The 18,496-nt window shown below is 43.9% G+C and overlaps 1 protein-coding gene across 7 annotated transcripts in view; it reads left to right on the top strand.

Moving 5' to 3' along the window:
• Positions 1–18,496, top strand: part of CDH4 (cadherin 4) — an 839,962-nt gene that overhangs the window by 253,610 nt on the left and 567,856 nt on the right. The window contains exon 1 of one of the 7 annotated variants that reach the window (XM_079979080.1): positions 5,806–5,822. The exons of the other annotated variants lie outside the window; for them this stretch is intronic. Within the exon in view, the coding sequence (XP_079835206.1) occupies position 5,822 (1 nt within the window). The 5' untranslated portion in view covers positions 5,806–5,821. Of the gene's footprint in view, positions 1–5,805; positions 5,823–18,496 lie in introns of those variants that run through there. 7 annotated transcript variants of the gene reach the window in all.

Raw genomic sequence — 18,496 nt, 5'->3', positions numbered from 1 at the left:
TTCACAATGGATCCTAGATGCAGGGATGTGGCACAACACAGAGAGAGCTTCTAAGCATCGTATTCTCTGCTTTACTTCCTTTGCTTGCCATCTGCATTTCCTGTTATGTCAGCCATTGCCCAGCACAATCCCCAGACATTTTACCTCCTCATCTTAATCTACTGTACACTTGGATTTGCCACATACCAAATATACTGAGCTTTTTGTGGTATCTGCTCCTGGCTGTTTTTGTGCTGGCCAGCTAAACCATCAGAACCAGGCTTGCAAAAATACAGGTGCCTGGTGCTTAGAAAAATTAAGCATGAAGTCTTAAGAACATATCTTCTAAAGTATGGATCAGCTGATTTTTTTTTCCATATGAAAGAAATGGCGGCTGAATTATTGTGGGTGACAACTCCCCTCCAACTCTGAAGTGTACTTTTAAAATAGCTAAAGTTTTCTTTCATGATGATATACTATTCTGCTGTTCCTCTACCCCGTTTTGTGTTCACTGACAGTGTGTGGTCATTGACAGTCAATAATTGCATAGTTTTACGCTGCTACATTACCATTGCGACACAGTCATATGAGTTTGGGTGCTAGGCCTTTCTAACCCCTAGGTCCAGCAAGTGTTAAAATATAAGCAAGCATGCTGATTAGGTCATCGCCTGGGGTGAAAGGCCATTAAGAGAACAAAGGGAAGATTTGTGTGAGATGGCAAATGGGTGGGCCCAGCTCACAGCAAGTTAGAAGGATAAAAGCTAGTTGAGAGTTAAGTTGGTGGTAATGATGTGGCCCAGAATTAAAGCCAGAGAGGCAAAGCATGATGTTTGATTTCTGCTTGAATCCAAGGCTGTGGCTACGAGAGAAACAAGACCCGTTGGGGGTGCTGATGCTGGGAACCCCTCCATCCTAGCCTCAGGTTGTATATATGTGTAAATAATCCACATATCATAATTACACCACACTCTCCACTGTGCCTCAATTTTTAAAAGGAAACACGAATCCTGGGTAAGTGCCTCCAACCCCTGGAATCTTGCACTGCTCAGAGATTGGGCTGTCATAACTAGACAATTCCTGTTGCCAGCTCTTTAAAAAGCCTTTCCCAGTTTTGCAAAGTTTCACCCAAAGCCATGTAAGTTTCCAGCAGCTTGGATATAAACTTGAGAGCTAAACCCACGTAGTTTACATTTTGACGGACAAGACTTGGGCTTGGCATAACTTAACAGGAGATGTTCAGCACCATTTGTATTGGCACTGGGCTGTAAACTTGGCTTGCTTCTGTGTATGTGGGGTTTTTTTTAATCGCTTGCATTTCCAGCTGAAGTTAGCCATGTTTCACACTGTTTGATTCCCCTATGGGGGTTGTCTCAATAAAATGTCATGCACTGCAGCTTTTCCGGACGGGGTGCCTTTAACTTTTGAGTCTATTGTCAGGCTCTGATGAAGAGGAAAAGATTTGCCTGTTGTACCTGACTCTGCTTGATACCAAATTGTGTGTGTGTGTGTGTGTGTGTGTGTGTGTGTGTGTCTGTGTCTGTGTACACACAGAGAGGTGGGAAGCTTAGCAAGATCAAAGTAATATGAAGGATGGAAGCTGGATAACTTTTCTAGGAAAATAAAACTGTATTAGCCTTTCCTAGCACAAACACTATCTGAAATATGACATAAACTACTACCTTGGCTTGGAAAGAGGCTCGTGGGGGTGGGGGGAGACCAAAGGTGCAGTTTCAGCTTCTGTAACTATACTGGTTGCTTTCCAATATGGTCTATTAAATCAGGGAAATGGGATATGCCTTATTTTTCTTTCTTTTTTCTTTCTTGCTCTTTGAAGGTAAAGTGGGCAGAACTGCATCAGCAAGGCTTGTTTTGTCTGCTTTTCATCCAAAGCTAAGCTGTACATTACATTCGTTTACTTCTTCAGTGACACACATCCCCCAACACAATTCCCTGTCGTCTAAGACCCTGTCAGATGTCACTAGTAGTAAGCCAAGGGCAACGTACCTCTTATGGGTGATGGCCTGGCCACATTATGGCCTCTACATCTACCACCAGTCATCATATCATTGTGGAGCCAGACATGAAGAATTTCAACACCATCACCTGCATCCTGTAGCAATGGTGTGGGGGGCTTGTTCCACCAGGATCCACCAGGATTTGATAGCTGGTATTCACTCATTTATTTATTTTTAATAACATTTTATTGATTTCCCAAATATAACAAAAATAAAAACAACAACAATACAAAAATGAAACAAAACAAATTGACTTCCCTCTAATCCCTTCCTTGGTTATTTTATTTATCAACATACTGCATGTCTATTGTTAAATATTATCCTATTTAAATTCCTATTATTCATTCATAACAAAATTACAAGTAATCCTAAAACCCTGCTAATGTATTAACCTGTGTACATTGCTTTTGTAAATATGCAATAAACACCTTCCATTCTTCTTTAAATTTGTTGTCATCTCTTCCTCTTAGTTTCATAGTCAATTTTGCCAATTCAGCATATTCCATTAATTTAACTTGCCAGTCTTCTTTAGATGGGACACCACTGGTGTTCACTCATTTTGGTGGCCCAGTAAGCCATGGGCATTCGCTGTGGGGACACTCGTTTTGCTGTCCCTCCCGGTCTGCCACCTAATACAAGTAGATCAGTGTGTTTCATGACAGGCTGGCCTTGACAACAAAACCAACCCAACCAATAGTAATTTCGAACACATTGGTCTACATCAGACATTGTGTTGTTTCGAAAATGAGAGTTAGTGGGACCCAATCCAAGCTGGAAATGATTTCGTACCCTGTAAGTGTCCCAGAAAAAGGGCACCCCATTTTTTTATCATGGGAAAATGACAGCCATTTTGGTTGCTGTGATCTCTCGTGATTCCCCCCCAACCCCAACCCCCCACTTTTTCAGGGCCGTGATCTCGCACAGTTCCCCAAACTGCACATTTTAGGGCAGCATGCCTGGGGAAAAACATTTTTTTGGGGGTGGGGTGCTGTGGAGTGAAATCAAGCGAGATCACAGAAACCAAAATGGCCGCAGAGCTCTCACAATAAAAAGAACCAGGAAGATGGCATCCCGGATTTGGGGTTCAAAGTGTTGGAGGGTATGCAATTGTTTTCAAAACTATTTCCTATCACTCCAAATGCGTGGGGCCCTTACTCCACACATATTCAGAAACATCATCTTATATTATCCATCATATAACATAATAATGGTCTGCCATTGCATTAGAAAACAAAAGATGGATTGAGGGCTCAACTGTAGCAGAGATTTTTGCCTTTACAAGTCTTTTATAAAGTTCAGGCAAGGGGGGGGGGAAGCTTAGAGCCTGAATCTGCATGCAAATTCAAACCAATACAGCTGGTTGTCGCTCTTTTAAATTCTTGGTGAATGCCTGCCAACGATTTGTTTACATTACTGTTTTTATTTGCAGAATAATGAAAATATTACTGGCCGAAGGTGAAAATATGGATATTAAAATTTTAATAGAGTATGCACAGTCGTAAAAGAAAGAAAGAGAGAGAGAGAGAGAAGGAACACACAGATGAGGGCTCTTCCATGATAATTAAAAATTATAAAGTCATTACTCCAGCTTGCTTTTGGAATTGCCGAGTGAATTAAACAGTTTGTTGTCAGTGCAAATGCCTTTGCAGATTTTGGCTCATTAAAATTCTGCATTGTCAAAATGGGCACAGAATGCATATACAATGACTAATTTGATTTTAAACCTTTTCTTTCCTCAAGGCTTTATCTCTCTGCACAACAGACCTCACCTTGGAGGGACATAAGGAATGATATATATTTGCTGATGCAGGGGGATTGAAAAACAACAACGAAAGCTTTTATTTTATTCTTTTGACGGGTCTCTTTTCTTTAAAGGGTGCATAGGTCTCCCCCCCCCCAACCCCCATTAGATATTGAGAAGGAAGGGAAAAGACCTGTGGGGTGTTCTGGCTCTTATGTGCCATAAAATCCTATTATAATGAAAAGTGTTAGTTTTTATGGCTTCGCCAAACTATTAAGCAGCAACTTTTTTTTCTGTAAATGTTAATCTTTAATCTTTATAAATTGCATGCTGAAGAAATAGTAGGTCTGTAAAACACTTGTCTTCAAGCCTTACAGGGATAAAGTTATAATGGGGTTGGCTGTTGTCCAGAATTTTACTATCCAGTAGTATTGGTTTGCTTATAATAATGTGGGTTTTCCCCTCCCTTCTAATTTTTTTTCTGCCTTTGAGGAACCATTTCTTCATTGGCATACCCACTGAGGAGCTGCTTTGTGTTGCAAAGGATTCTGGGATTTCTTTGAGTGCATTCAGCACATGACGACCCCCCCCCCAGCGTAATTGACCCCCATTGTAGCCTCATGTGTAGTTGAGAGTAGGGCGCACCCAATGTTCCTTTTATGTCTGCCTATTTCAAGGGAAGATCAGTCATGACAAGGGTGGAAAAAGAAGGGAAGCATTACCCAAAATTGGGTAATGATTTGCATGAAATTTGCATATTCTAATAGATGAAAATTTAGAAATAACTGAAATACAGTGGTACCTCTGATTACAAACTTAATTCGTTCCGGAGGTCCGTTCTTAACCTGAAACCGTTCTTAACCTGAGGTACCACTTTAGCTAATGGGGCCTCCCGCTGCCACCGCCACACGATTTCTGTTCTCATCCTGAGGTAAAGTTCTTAACCCGAGGTACTATTTCTGGGTTAGCGGAGTCTGTAACCCAAAGTATTTGTAACCCAAGGTGTTTGTAACCCGAGGTACCACTGTAGAACATGGGTAGGCAAACTAAGGCCCGGGGGCCAGATCTGGCCCAATTGCCTTCTAAATCTGGCCCACAGACGGTCTGGGAATCAGCATGTTTTTACATGAGTAGAATGTGTCCTTTTATTTAAAACGCACCTCTGGGTTATTTGTGGGGCTTGCCTGGTGTTTTTACATGAGTAGAATGTGTGCTTTTATTTAAAATGCATCTCTGTGTTATTTGTGGGGCATAGGAATTCGTTCATTATTATTTTTTCAAAATATAGTCCGGCCCCCCACAAGGTCTGAGGGACAGTGGACCGGCCGCCTGTTGAAAACGTTTGCTGACCCCTGCTGTAGAAGTATAACACAGCTGACCCCAGTGGGGAAGACTGTGACCAGGTACCCCATGTACCTGCTTAGTCTTCTGCCCAGCTGGTAACTGAGAGTATTCTGTGATTTATTTTATCATAGCTGCTGGATAGCTCAGTTGGTAGAGCATGAGACTCTTAATCTCAGGGTTATGGGTTCGAGCCCCACTTTGGGCAAAGGATTCCTGCATTGTAGGAGGTTGGGCTAGATGACCCTCATGGTCTCTTCCAGCTCTACGATTCTATGATTCATTGACTGCATTCTAAAATGGAAATACTGCCTACCTTATATTGACACTTTCGAAAAGGGATTATATGGATTATCATATAAGTCACTCCTGGATGAATAATTGATGGCTTTCTCTTAGTGCTCAGAATTTGCTTAGCTTCTAAACATAATTGAAAATTTAATTTTAATAGTAACAACAACAACAACAACAACAACAACTCATTGAGTATACATAAGTAATCTGGTCATTTATCATAGCGCGTGACAAACCAAATCTGATTGTGTCTTCCTAATGCAGCTCTATTTATTAATTCACATCTTTCTTTCTTTCTTTCTTTCTTTTTCTTCCCTTAGGTAAGTCTCTCAGCTCTTAATTCATCTGGCAGCTTCCAGATTCTGCTGTCTTTACTACAAAGATGTAAGAAAAAGTCTCTACATGACTCTCCTATATTTCTGATTAGCAAAATCCTGGAACTTTGCGGAAAAGTAAGAACAATCTAGCCCTTTCCATATGGGTAGAATTTTCTTTTGGATGTGCTTTCGATACATATTTTGGTCCTATTGATTTTCGCTTCAGTCATATTTTATGGCTTTGGGATTGCACAGTCTCTGTTTAACACATGTGTAACTCCAGGTTTCGAATCCCCCGTGGCTGTTTTTATACATTCGCAGTTGAGGTGCTATGAATCAAATGGGACAGGTGACTTTACAATCTATGAATACTTAGATGGAAACCCTAATTCTTTGTGAGTCTGTATCTCTGAAGAGGGAGGATTCCTGAACATCTCTGTGTAGGGGCAGGGGACAGCTACATAACGTGCACGTAACTATTATCTGCCCAACCTAGCTTGCCACTTCCTGTTCCCCTGGAATCAGCACTTGGGTGGATGTCAGTAAGTGGAATAAAGGCCACCTGAGAAGGATTAAGATGATGGCTGGATTCTATCCAGGAGACAGTCAACATAGTGTCATCCTGATGTTGTTGGAACTACAAATCCCATCATCCCTGTTCATTGGCCATACTAGCTAGGTGATGATGGGAAATGTAGTCAAAGACCATTAGGAGGACACTACATTGGCAATCCCGATTATTTATTGTTGCTGGGAGTTTGTGCTTTTAAACACGTTTCTTTCCCATCCTTCAAAGGTTTGGGGTTGTTGTTCTTTTATTTAGCAGACTTCATAATTTTTATAGGGATAAGGATTACCTGGGTTGCCAACACACCACTTGTGGTCACCACTGTGCCTGCCAGTACCTCCATGGATGTCTGAGAAGTCTCAGTAAATATCTGCAATGCCCTCCCAGCTCAGTTTCCATTTGTACTGGTCCAGCCTCTCCTTTAAACATACCGACATTTCATCAGGTACTCTGTTCTGAACACAGGAGAAGTGCAAAGAGCTTCTTTCTGTGAGCAAGCATTGCAGTGGATGATCTAGGCTGGGCCTTTCCTTCATTAATGGGGCCAACATTGGTGTAATGGGAATTGGGGTTGCTTGTGCGTAAGCCTCAAACTGCTCCAGGCTGGGTTATCAGGCTAAAACCTTTCCCTGCCTGGACAGCCCTCACAACGTGTCTGTCTTAATCACTGGCAGAATCCGTCAATGGGCGTTTTCTGAACTTCTTCCAACATAAAAGTTCTTTGACCCCAAGTCTCCGCCTAGCCTCCCTGCGCGGAAGCTTTCTGCGCAGAGTGGGCATCCCTAGCAGAGGTCCGGTGCTCACCCCGCTGGTCCCGGTGGAAGAGTCTCGGAGCCCTCCCTCTGAAGCCTTCTCAGACTTCTCTTCCTTCCTGGCGTAAGGCTGATCTCCTTCCCCAGAGGACGTGCTCTCTCTCCCCCTGCTGGTTCCCTCTCCTGCGTCATTGCGGAGCCTTACCTTCACTCTTGGCTCTGATGGCAGTTCCCTGACAATTGGTGAGGATTTTGCCTGCCCTGCACCATCTTGTGGTCCGACCTGTTTTTATGCTCTTTTAGATGTCCCACCAGCAGGACTGGCCCACCCATGAGGGAAGGTGAGGCGACTGCCTCAGGTGGCAGAATCCATGGGGTCAGCACGTCCCAATGTAGATCTTTATTCCCCTGGGCAGGTGGGGTTGGCTGAAGGCAGACTGAGGTTGGTTGGGTAGTGGCCCATTTGCCCGAATGGACCAGATGCCACTGAGGGGGACCCTCTATGTGCAGGGTGAAGACATTGAGACTTTGGTGTGTTTGTGTGTGCTCATGTGGACCCAACAACATCCTTCAGCTAAAGTGACAACTTCAAGGTATTACACCCTGCCTCTGTTCAGTTTGGGTGCATGCATTTGGAGGAAGAGGAACATGTCTTTTTTAAAAATAATAATAATTATATAAGTAACTCAACAGGAAGGAGTTAAATAATAAACACATCAGTTCAGCTGCAAACTGCTCATGTGGCTTTGCGGTGTATGTATTAGAATAATGACCTGAATTGATACTACAAATATAATTACATTGATTCTTTTCTGATGGCTATAAACAATGACATTTCCCTTGATCTCTGAGCAGAGTTAGTTATAAAACACATGCTCCACTTTTGTATTCACACACTGCATTCTCATCACTTTTGTCTCGTACTCCCCGAGGGCTTGATTTAGAAGAAGTGTCTGATTTAATGGGGGGAGGGGGGAGATGAAACAACAAAGGCAGCAGCAGCTTCCAGCTTTCCTAATGTAAGAGTAGACATATGTGTTTCCTTTTTGATTGTGTTGCTCGGAATCATTGTCGTGTATTTTAATATTTTGCTTAATAAAGAGAACCCTAGACGACGTCCATCTCCCCACATCTGAACTCCCCCGTTAATTCCCCCCATCCACCCCCTTAGGGTACACCGTCTTTCATGCCATTTCACAGCAGCCATTAACTGATGAAAAACCACACTGGAGCGATTTGATTTAACACACCACCCGTTAAAAGCTTCCCATCAGGGTGGGTAGTGGGGCGAGAAGAGTTTTCTCTGCCAGGGAGGCAATACCTAGCAAGTTAGGAAATAGGCATTTTTGCCACCAACATGTCTATATATCTTGTAAAGTCCATAAACGGATGGGAAACGCAACACGGACATTTTTGAAATGGCCGTTTCTCCTTCTCCCCTGTGAATGTATACTTTTCGAGAGGTTCATTGCATGCAGGAGTCATTGGGTACAGAGGGGCATCAGGGTTCCTGCAGATTCAGTACAGTGGTACCTTGGGTTACATACACTTCAGGTTACATACGCTTCAGGTTACACACTCCGCTAACCCAGAAATAGTACCTCGGGTTAAGAACTTTGCTTCAGGATGAGAACAGAAATCGTGCTCCAGCGGCATAGTGGCAGCGGCAGCAGGAGGCCCCATTAGCTAAAGTGGTACCTCAGGTTAAGAACAGTTTCAGGTTAATAACAGACCACCAGAACAAATTAAGTTCTTAACCCAAGGTACCACTGTACTGGCTTACTCTGGACTTGGTCAAAGGAGAGGACAGATCTTCATGGTAGCCCCAAATCCCCCGGCCCTGCAGAGGCCAATCAAATGTCATTGTCTTCAGTACAGTGGTACCTCAGTTTACAAACTTAATCCGTTCCGGAAGTCCATTCTTAAACCAAAACAGTTCTTAAACCTAGGTGCACTTTCCCTATTGAGGCCTCCCACTGCCAGTGCCCTTCCACCGTTCCGATTCCGTTCTTAGACCGAGGTAGAGTTCACAAACCGGGACACTACTTCTGGTTTTGCGGAGTTCGTAAACTGAATAGTTTGTAAACAGGGCTGTTCTTAAACCGAGGTACCACTGTATGTGCTCCTGCCCTGTGGGATGTCACAGTGAAGGAGGTCACCAAGATCTTCCTCTATGCAGTCAGGCAGCCTTTTCTCTTTCTTCATCATTGTCATTTCTGCCAGCCTTACCTTTTCCTCCTTACAATAGTGTCCTTTGGGAGTCAGAGAGGGGGGAAAATATATTTTATGTTTCTTTTCCTTACATTCATCATGGAACTCAAGGCAGTTCCCAGAGGGTCTCCCATCCAGACACTGACCAGGCCCAGACCGGCTTAGCTTCAGCAGGGTGGTGGCCTGAAGTGCCATCAGGCCGGACCTTGGAAGGAGAAGGCCCCTTTGTTTATCCTCCCACTGCTGCAAATCTCTTCTTGCCTCTCCATCCCTTCAGCCATTTCAGGAGGTAAAGAGATAAGAGAGGAAGCGGTGGAGTTTCTGCGTTTGGAAACAAAACGAAACCGGCTCTGCTTCTGTGCCTTTATCTGTAAGCTGGAACGAGGGAAGCTAGCAAGTGAAATGTTTCCCCTTCACTTATCCCGATGCCAGTATAAGCCGTGCTTTGTACGTGTGTTTTAAGTTACTGCTAAAGGCACAGGGGGCAGGCAAATTAAGAAGGAGAAAAATCTGTTCTGGGAGGAAGAGAGATTCATTTCACAAAATATTAGTGCATATTTTAAACTGAAATTATCTTGATTTCATACTTCATTTTATTCTCACATGTACCTCAGCCTCTGCATCTTCTGCTAGTTTATTCTCCTCCCTGCATATGATGAAGTTGGCCAGGGATGTGAAACCTGCGGCCCTCAATGTTTCTGGACTCCCATATCCCATCAGTCCCAACCATCTTGGTCAGGGTTCAGGGAGGATGGGAGTTGGAGTTCAGCAACATCCACAGGGCCACAGTTTCCTCACCCCTGAAAAATTCTATTGGCTACCAAATCTCATTCCACTACAAACCAGCCTGGCCTCTCCTCCTATGCCACCATGCCTTTTGGTGCTCTTGCCAATGGCCTAATTCTCCTGCTGCAAAATTGGCCACAAATGCACAGCAGCAGCAGCAGCTCCAGCTCAGTGTCCTCACAGCAGCTGTCAGCGTGGCAGGAAGGGTTTTCTGATTATTTTGTGTGGCGGCCAGCTTGGCTGTTCAGGTAGGGGGCGGGGCAGAATTATGATCTGTCTCCCTCTTCATCCTCTTGCACTGGAAACTGGCTGCAAGGTGTATCGATCAAATGCCTCAGAGGCGAACCAGGACACTATGGTGCCTGTGGCAGAAAATCCAAACGGTGCCCCTCCGTAGGTGGTAAAAATATCACAATGAATAACTGATTGTTTGCTGCCCTTTAATGATGTTTCCAAATCTGCTGCCTGAGGCAGCCTGCCTCACCCAGCCTAATAGCCATGCTGTCCCTGAAACAGTGGCTTCAGCTGGACTCCATGTATAATGCGCTTTGAATCCACTGTGCACTGACTGGTTCTGATTTGAAATGATGCTTACTGGTTGATTTATTTAGTACAGAGGTGGGAAATGTGAGGCCCAGTCCTTCTGGCTTATGTACACTGCATCCTTTGAAAACTGCATCTTGAAAACTTTTATTAGACTATTTCCCTTTCCAGGCTGGGATAGCCTGGCTTTGGTTGTCCGTACTCTAGTGACCTTCTGCATGGCCTATAGCAATGCACTCTGTGTGGGCTTACCTTTGAAGATGGACCAGAAACTGCGGTTAGTGAAGAACACAACTTCTAGGGTGGTGATTGGGGCAGCTTGTGTCATCAGTCCTGAAAGCACTGCACTGGTTGCCAGTGAGTTACCAGGCTCAATTCAAGGTGTTAGCATAAGCATACAAAGCCCCAAATCGTTTGGAACCCAAGTTCCTAAAATAACAGCTTCTAGCATGACAGAGCCTTCTCAGTAGTGGTGCCTTGCTAGCACTGACATGTGGCAGGGCCTTCTCGGTAGTGGTTCCCTGGTTATGGAATGCTCTCCTTGATGAGAGGCAACCTTCTCTCTCATTATTAACAGTTAGGTTGAATGTAAATCCCTGTTCACCCAGGAAGTGGCAGCCAGCAGGACTGAGCGGGTGGAGCTGTTTTGTTCTCCTATCTTCCTAATGGTGCATGTCACTACCACTTATCAGGGGTGGGAAGAGAGAGCGGCAAGTCAAGAGGAAGTTACTGCAAATTAGGTGCAGGCTCAGCAGTAAGAGCAGTATTTGGGTGGGTGGGTGTGCGTTTGCTGTTACTGTACCCTGGCATTTGATGGCTGAAATGTATTGTTCCCAGTGAGCTAGAAATTGGGACGCAGGTGGCGCTGTGGGTTAAACCACAGAGCCTAGGGCTTGCTGATCAGAAGGTCGGTGGTTCGAATCCCCGCAACGGGGTGAGCTCCCATTGCTCGGTCCCAGCTCCTGCCAACCTAGCAGTTTGAAAGCACAACAAAGTGCAAGTAGATAAATAGGTACCACTCCAGAGGGAAGGTAAACGGCATTTCTGTATGCTGCTCTGGTTTGCCAGAAGCGGCTTAGTCATGCTGGCCACATGACCCGGAGGCTGTACGCCGGCTCCCTTGGGCAATAAAGTGAGATGAGCACCGCAATCCCAGAGTTGGCCGTGACTGAACCTAATCGTCAGGGGTCCCTTTACCTTTTTAATCTAGAAATTGTTAGCTTTGAGGATATGTTTCTGTTTTCAACTTTTTGCAGATGTTCCTAACATTTTTTTAAAAGGATATTTGTTATTTGTTTCATTAAAAAAAAAAAATGTGTTGCTTTGCAGTTTTTTTGTTTGCTCCTCTGGAATAAACAGTGTGGTAGATTCCATTACCTTAACTTTGAGTAGCCCTAGTCCACATCCAAGCGACTAGATATGCAACTCAACTATAAAGTTGGGGAAACAAATGGGACCTGGAACAAAACATGGCAGTGTGTCCGCCCTAGAAGCTGTGCTCTTGTTCATTGTGCCAACCATGCCCTACTCCAGAATACTCCATTCTGTCCTCCCACCAGTTTTCCATTAAAGGGAATGATGATAACCTCAGCCCAAGCCAAGCATCCTGCCTGATACAGACATGCTGCTCTTCTGCATGAGGAACACCACCCAAACAAATCTTGGAAGGTGCGGGAGGGAGACCGGCAACCCTGCTTAAAGCGAAATGGCTGGATATTATCATAACACAAAGGCAGCTCACTCTTTTCTATCTCGGCTTATCGCAGATTCTGTGTGCTACTGATTCCGATCATACCTCTGGCAACAATGTAGGTTCCCATCCATTGTCAGGCTCCTGTTCCTTGAGAATATGATGAGATATTCCATAGTGATGGGGGCTGTTAACTAGCCTGTCATCTGTGCGATTAGAGGTGTTGCAATGCCAGTGGTTTCTGTGCTTGCATTACGGGGGATTATTGTAAAGAATTGGTATTTTTTTCTTGCACTTGTGATAGGAGCTTTGTCAAGGAAAGTTAAGGTTTCTCGGGAGCACGCTGACTGTTTTGCTCAGGGAAGATAAATACTCCCAACGACTTAAATACAGCACTTGTTTTCATACATCATGATGTGTTTGGAGGAATGGCAACTGCTGCAGCCCTCAATCAGTTGCTGACAATATGCTTAAGGTTTTGTAAATATCACCTGCAGGGTGTGCTGAACAGGTGGTTTTACGAGTTCTTCCCAAACCCTCTCCATGGGCATATGCAAAATGTATATGTGTGCATATTAGCAGAAAAGGAAAGCAAAACACAAGGTGTGTGCTTTTTTGTATAAAAACTGGAGCAACATACCTCATTGGGAGATTATAGGGCACAGCAAAACTGCCTTGATTGTAATAACCATTTTCCAGGTATCACATTTATATTTTATTTTTTCACATCAATATTTTTGCTTGGGAAGGAGAGTGGCTTTTATTTTTACCTGGGCATAGCTAGTGCCAAGAAAGTATTTTTTAAAAAACATAAAATTAAATAAAAATTTAAAATGTATGTTTTTTGACCAATTTGGCTAGATGGAGGGGGTTATTTCACTATAGGAAAGAGTGTGTTAGACTGAACAAAGTTAGCCATAGAGCATAATTAAGGGACTAAGGTAAAGGTAAAGGACCCCTGGACACTTAACCCAGTCAAAGGCGACTATGGGGTTGCAGCGCTCATGTCACTCTCAGGCTGAGGAAGCCGGTGTTTGTCCACAGACAGCTTTACAGGTCATGTGGCCAGCATGACTAAACCACTTCTGGCACAACAGAACACCATGACGGAAACCAGAGCGCATGGATATGCCATTTACCTTCCTGTCACAGTGGTACTTATTTATCTACTTGCACTGGCGTGCTTTCGAACTGCTAGGTTGGCAGGAGCTAGGACAGAGCAATGGGAGCTCACCCCGTCACAGGGATTCGAACCGCTGACCTTCCGATCGGCAAGCCCAAGAGGCTCAGTTGTTTAGTCCAAAGCACCACCTGCTCCCAGATTAAGGGACTAGGAACGGAGGAAGTGGGAGAGAAAGGTGTGATAATAGATTAACGAATGTGTTCTATATGCATACTAGGTTCATTTTGAATGCATGAGTGCTGCACAAATGCACAAACAAATAACTCTTATGTGTCATGCCATGAGATGACGAGGTCCCAGAGTTGTGTGGCAGAGGAATCCAATCAAATGAGGTTGAGGCCATATCATCAAAAAAGAGAACGACTAGTTCCTTATTTGGGACCATGCCATCACCATCTTCTGACTAAGAGAATGCATCACCTGGAATGCCTTTATCTCCCCCGACCACATGGAAGGCAAACCTGCCCTCCAGCAGGTCCTTGTTATACAGATTTCCATGCCTCTCCAATCCTTCCATTCTTCCATGTCCATGTCATTGCTCACATACCACAAAACTTAAATGAATCTGCATTGCTTGAAAAGCTAGACCTGGGGTGCAGATGGTGCAAAACAAGTCTACATGCAGCCATGCCACAAGGTAGATGCATGAAGAATTGCAAAGTATATTTGTACAATGGAAGACACTGCTGGAGTTGTAACAACAACAACAACAAAAGAGTATGATTTTGTGCAATGTATTCTTACCACATAATTTGGGTATCCTTGGAGAAGAATTAAGTTTTCCTTGATGTGGATGGTACACATGGATTATTATTATTTTTAGTCACTTGTAGCTGCACTGACTACGTGTGTGTGTGGGTGCGTGCACGTGTGTGTCCGTGCATGCGCGCAGGCTCTGACCTTTTGAAGTTTCCATTTATCATAAGCTTATTATTCTGTATGTGGATAGACCATCCAACCTGCTAAGTTCATCATCAAGTACCTCCTTTGCTAGAGTCTGGAGGTAATTAAGTGGGGGTTTGATAGCCATCTGCTTTAGAATCTGCAGTTCCATCCAGATTGCAAAACTTTCATTGAGAAGGCAATTGGAATAGATGACCTCCAATGGACCTCCCAGTTTTATAACACTGTAATTCTAAGATTCTAGCTGTATGCTTCCTGGAATTAATGTTATCTGTGGCAAGGAAGAAGGCCTTCTTCATAATGGTTCCAGGATTGTGGTACTTTCCTCAAAAGCTAGCATTGCTTACCACTTTTTCAGTCTTAAGATGATTTTGTAAGCTCTATTCAGTAAAGCATGTGGGAATTAAGGACCACTGATTATTAATATTATTGTCTTCTCTGTGTGTGCAAGGGAAAGAGGTGTGCTATCAGGGTAAACAATGCCCTGCATGATTTTATATTGTGCAGGTAGGTCAAAGCAATGGCAAAATAACCACAATGCAAAAACTATAAATATGGTGGGACATTCTCCTGGTGTGTATTCTAATATGCAATACATCAAATATTTAAAAAAGCAAATCTGAACTGACTTAATGGTAATTATACCATCCTGGGATCTATCTCACAGATCCTTAGAACCTGCCCACTAATGACAGAACAATAGCCTTTTCTCAGCAAGAAACAATATAGAGTTCTTCTTCAGCCATTGTGTGATTTTTTTAAGTAGAGCTGCCACCCAATTAATGTTGATTAATTGTGCAAGCAACTAATTAAACCACTTTTATCTCTTTTCATCAATGTGATGATGAGGTATAGCAAATATTCTTTAAAAATGCATGCTTTGTTTTCAAATGTTTCACACACCGGTGACAGCATGGCATCATGTTAGGACCGTTGGCTCCCCGATTGGTTGATTGATTATTCAGCTAAACATTGCAGGTCCCATTTTCCTTGTCTTCATTTCAGTTTTCATGTTGGACGGCAAGCTGCCTAGATCTTTGGAGGGGCAGGGCAAACTCTCAACGGGATCCAAAGGCCTCCTATACACCCCTTAATTAAACAGCGCCAGAGTTCCATCGTGAATTCTCAATTAAAACTACTTCATGCATATGGGAACATAGCAGGAGTATATCAGAGTTAGATGCGGGAGATGGAAGGCGTCTTCTCCATTTGGAATTCGGCAATTTTCTTTTTCTTCGGTGATTGTTGCTTTGGGGTCGGACCTAATTTAAAGGAGGAGAAATTGCAGTGGTTACTTGGCAATGTAATGTAAGTAGCGAGGGCGGCGATAGTTGAGTTGTAATGGTGTCTGTTCTGTTACTTGGCCACAATTACCCAAGTGCTATATTCTCTCTATGCTTTGGGCTATCCTTCTGAAATGTATTTCCATTTCAATACCATGGAAATATGAGAAAGAGGCAGAGAGACTTAACTCCTGGAGTTCAAGAGTCAGGATGACTTCAGCAAAATTCAATTCAGGTTGTCATTCCGCATGCGGATTTTGTCAGAGTTTGCTTTAGACCTCAGAAATGTTCTACCGCGGGAGCCACTAAGCACTTACAGCAGGCCATTAATCATACGTTTAATGTGGGTTTTGCTAAAGTTTGGAAAGATTAATTGGGAGTGAGCAAAGCATTTATGAAAATGCACTTATTTGTTGCTTAACATTATCCTGAATGTGCAGGAGTGCTTAAAACAAATAGTAAAATGTGTAACCTTTTCCTCTCCACACTTCCATATTCCATGTTTTCTTCCACAGTAAAGTAATTGACTGTGTTAATTTCTGCAGTGTCTTCATTCCTTTGTTTGCTTTGTTGATTTCAGTAAAATGGAATTTTGTCATATCCCAAATACCTAAAAGTGGTGAACAAATTGCATTTCACAACATGCGAGCTACTTTTTTGTTGTTGTTTAGTCGTTTAGTTATGTCCGACTCTTCGTGACCCCATGGACCAGAGCACACCAGGCACACCTGTCTTCCACTGCCGCCCGCAGCTTTGTCAAACTCATGTTTGTAGCTTTGAGAACACTGTCCAACAATTTTGTTCTCTGTTGTCCACTTCTCCTTGTGCTCTCCATCTTTCCCAACGTCAGGGTCTTTTCCAGGGAGTCTTTTCTTCTCATGAGGTGGCCAAAGTATTGGGGCCTCAGCTTCAGGATCTGTCCTTCCAGTGAGCACTCAGGGCTGATTTCCTTAAGAATGGATCAGTTTGATCTTCTTGCAGTCCATGGGACTCTCAAGAGTCTCCTCCAGCACCATATTTCCAAAGCATCAATTCTTACATTAAGTTAAGTTGCTGACCATTCTGTATTCTTAAATGCATGGGTGGTATCCAGCAAATTTGAAGGACGTTTGACTGTGCAGCAGAAAAACCCCTCCCTTTTCTTTCCCTGCATTCTTCGCACATACCTCCTAAATCTGTTCTACTGTTCCCTCCAAAGCTGCCCTACAAAGCTGATTTGAGAACAGTGTTAGAAACTCTATGCACCAAAATGGCTCCTTAAACCAGGGTTACAGTCGCCAAAACGGAATGTCTAGTTCAGTGGCGTAACATGGGTTGTCAGCACCCGGGGCAAGGCAAGTAATTTGCGCCCCCTAACCCGTGGATTTGCGCCCCCTAACCCGTGGATTTGCCCTAACCCCAGATGTTGCGCCCGGTGCGGCCGGCCCCCCCTGCACCCCCCACGCTACGCCACTGGTCGAGTTGCCATTTTGGGGCCAGAAGGCTTGAAATATTGTTCCCGAAATTCGTTCTGATTGTGCAGATAAAATACCACGGACAGAATTCTACAGGATGTGTTGCTGGTGTGTGAAAATAGTCAAGATCCAAGGATCCCCAGGCATGTACCTCCAGGTGGTGGAGATGTCAGGAGCCCGGGCATCTTCACCTGGTCGCAATTGCCCAATAAAAGGTAAAGGTAAAGGTACCCCTGCCCGTACGGGCCAGTCTTGACAGACTCTGGGGTTGTGCGCCCATCTCACTTAAGAGGCCAGGGGCCAGCGCTGTCCGGAGACACTTCCGGGTCACGTGGCCAGCGTGACATCGCTGCTCTGGCCAGAGCCAGAGCCAGAGCCGCACACGGAAACGCCGTTTACCTTCCCGCTGGTAAGCGGTCCCTATTTATCTACTTGCATCCGGAGGTGCTTTCGAACTGCTAGGTTGGCAGGCGCTGGGACCGAGCAGCGGGAGCGCACCCCGCCGCAGGGATTCGAACCGCTGACCTTTCGATCGGCAAGCCCTAGGCGCTGAGGCTTTAACCCACAGCGCCACCTGCGTCCCGCAATTTCCCAATAGCCATGTGCAAAAGCACCTTCCACCTGGCAGATTTCGAACACTGTTGGGAAGAGTATGGATTGAGAAGAAGGAGGTGAAGTTCCATTGTATAAATGGAATTCCTTCCACTAATAACTCTTTCATTTAAACCACCACATAGCTCCAGGACGTTTTGAGTTCGAGAGGGGAAATACAAGAATAAAGTGTCAAATGTTGTTTTTTGTGAAACCCCATGGAAATTAACACCAAGTGGGGAAGGTGGTTCATTACAGATCTAGGATAACATTACCTGTATCATTGTATCCCTATACTATACGTAGTATTAACCCTTAAAACAGATTTATATTTTTTTTACATTCTATTTGAATCACTGGGGAATAGGTCTTATTGTTTGAATTTTCTGTTTTTTAAAGGTTACTTAATTGGAGTTGAACTGGCCCCAACACCACATAATTTGTAAATCCCAAATATGAGAAGGCTAAATCCTATAGCCCTATTTATTATATTTATTCAGACAGGGACACTGAATTATGCTCTAATGCACCTCACAACAAACTAAAGAAAGGCTGCTTTCAATGAGCTGTGGTAGCAGATGTTCAAAGCACATTAGTTTTCATGAAAGTTTAATTTGGCAAAGCCTTTGTATCTCTGTTGAGAGAATAGATTGGTTTGTTTGTTAGCACAATTACACAATTTGTTGGACTGGGAGGAGGTTCTGATGACCAGGCATACATCTTATTCACAGTGAAGTCCAAGAATAAGTGCTTCTGGTTCCCATACAGTGTGATATTTTGCACTGTCTCGTGTGTGTGTATGTGTGTTTCTGACCTGGTTTGAACTCTTGACATTCAGCACATTT

The sequence above is a fragment of the Podarcis cretensis genome (assembly GCF_951804945.1).
Source record: "Podarcis cretensis genome assembly, chromosome: 6".
Taxonomy (NCBI): Eukaryota; Metazoa; Chordata; class Lepidosauria; order Squamata; family Lacertidae; genus Podarcis; species Podarcis cretensis.
This window is presented reverse-complemented; position numbering and strand designations above follow the sequence as displayed.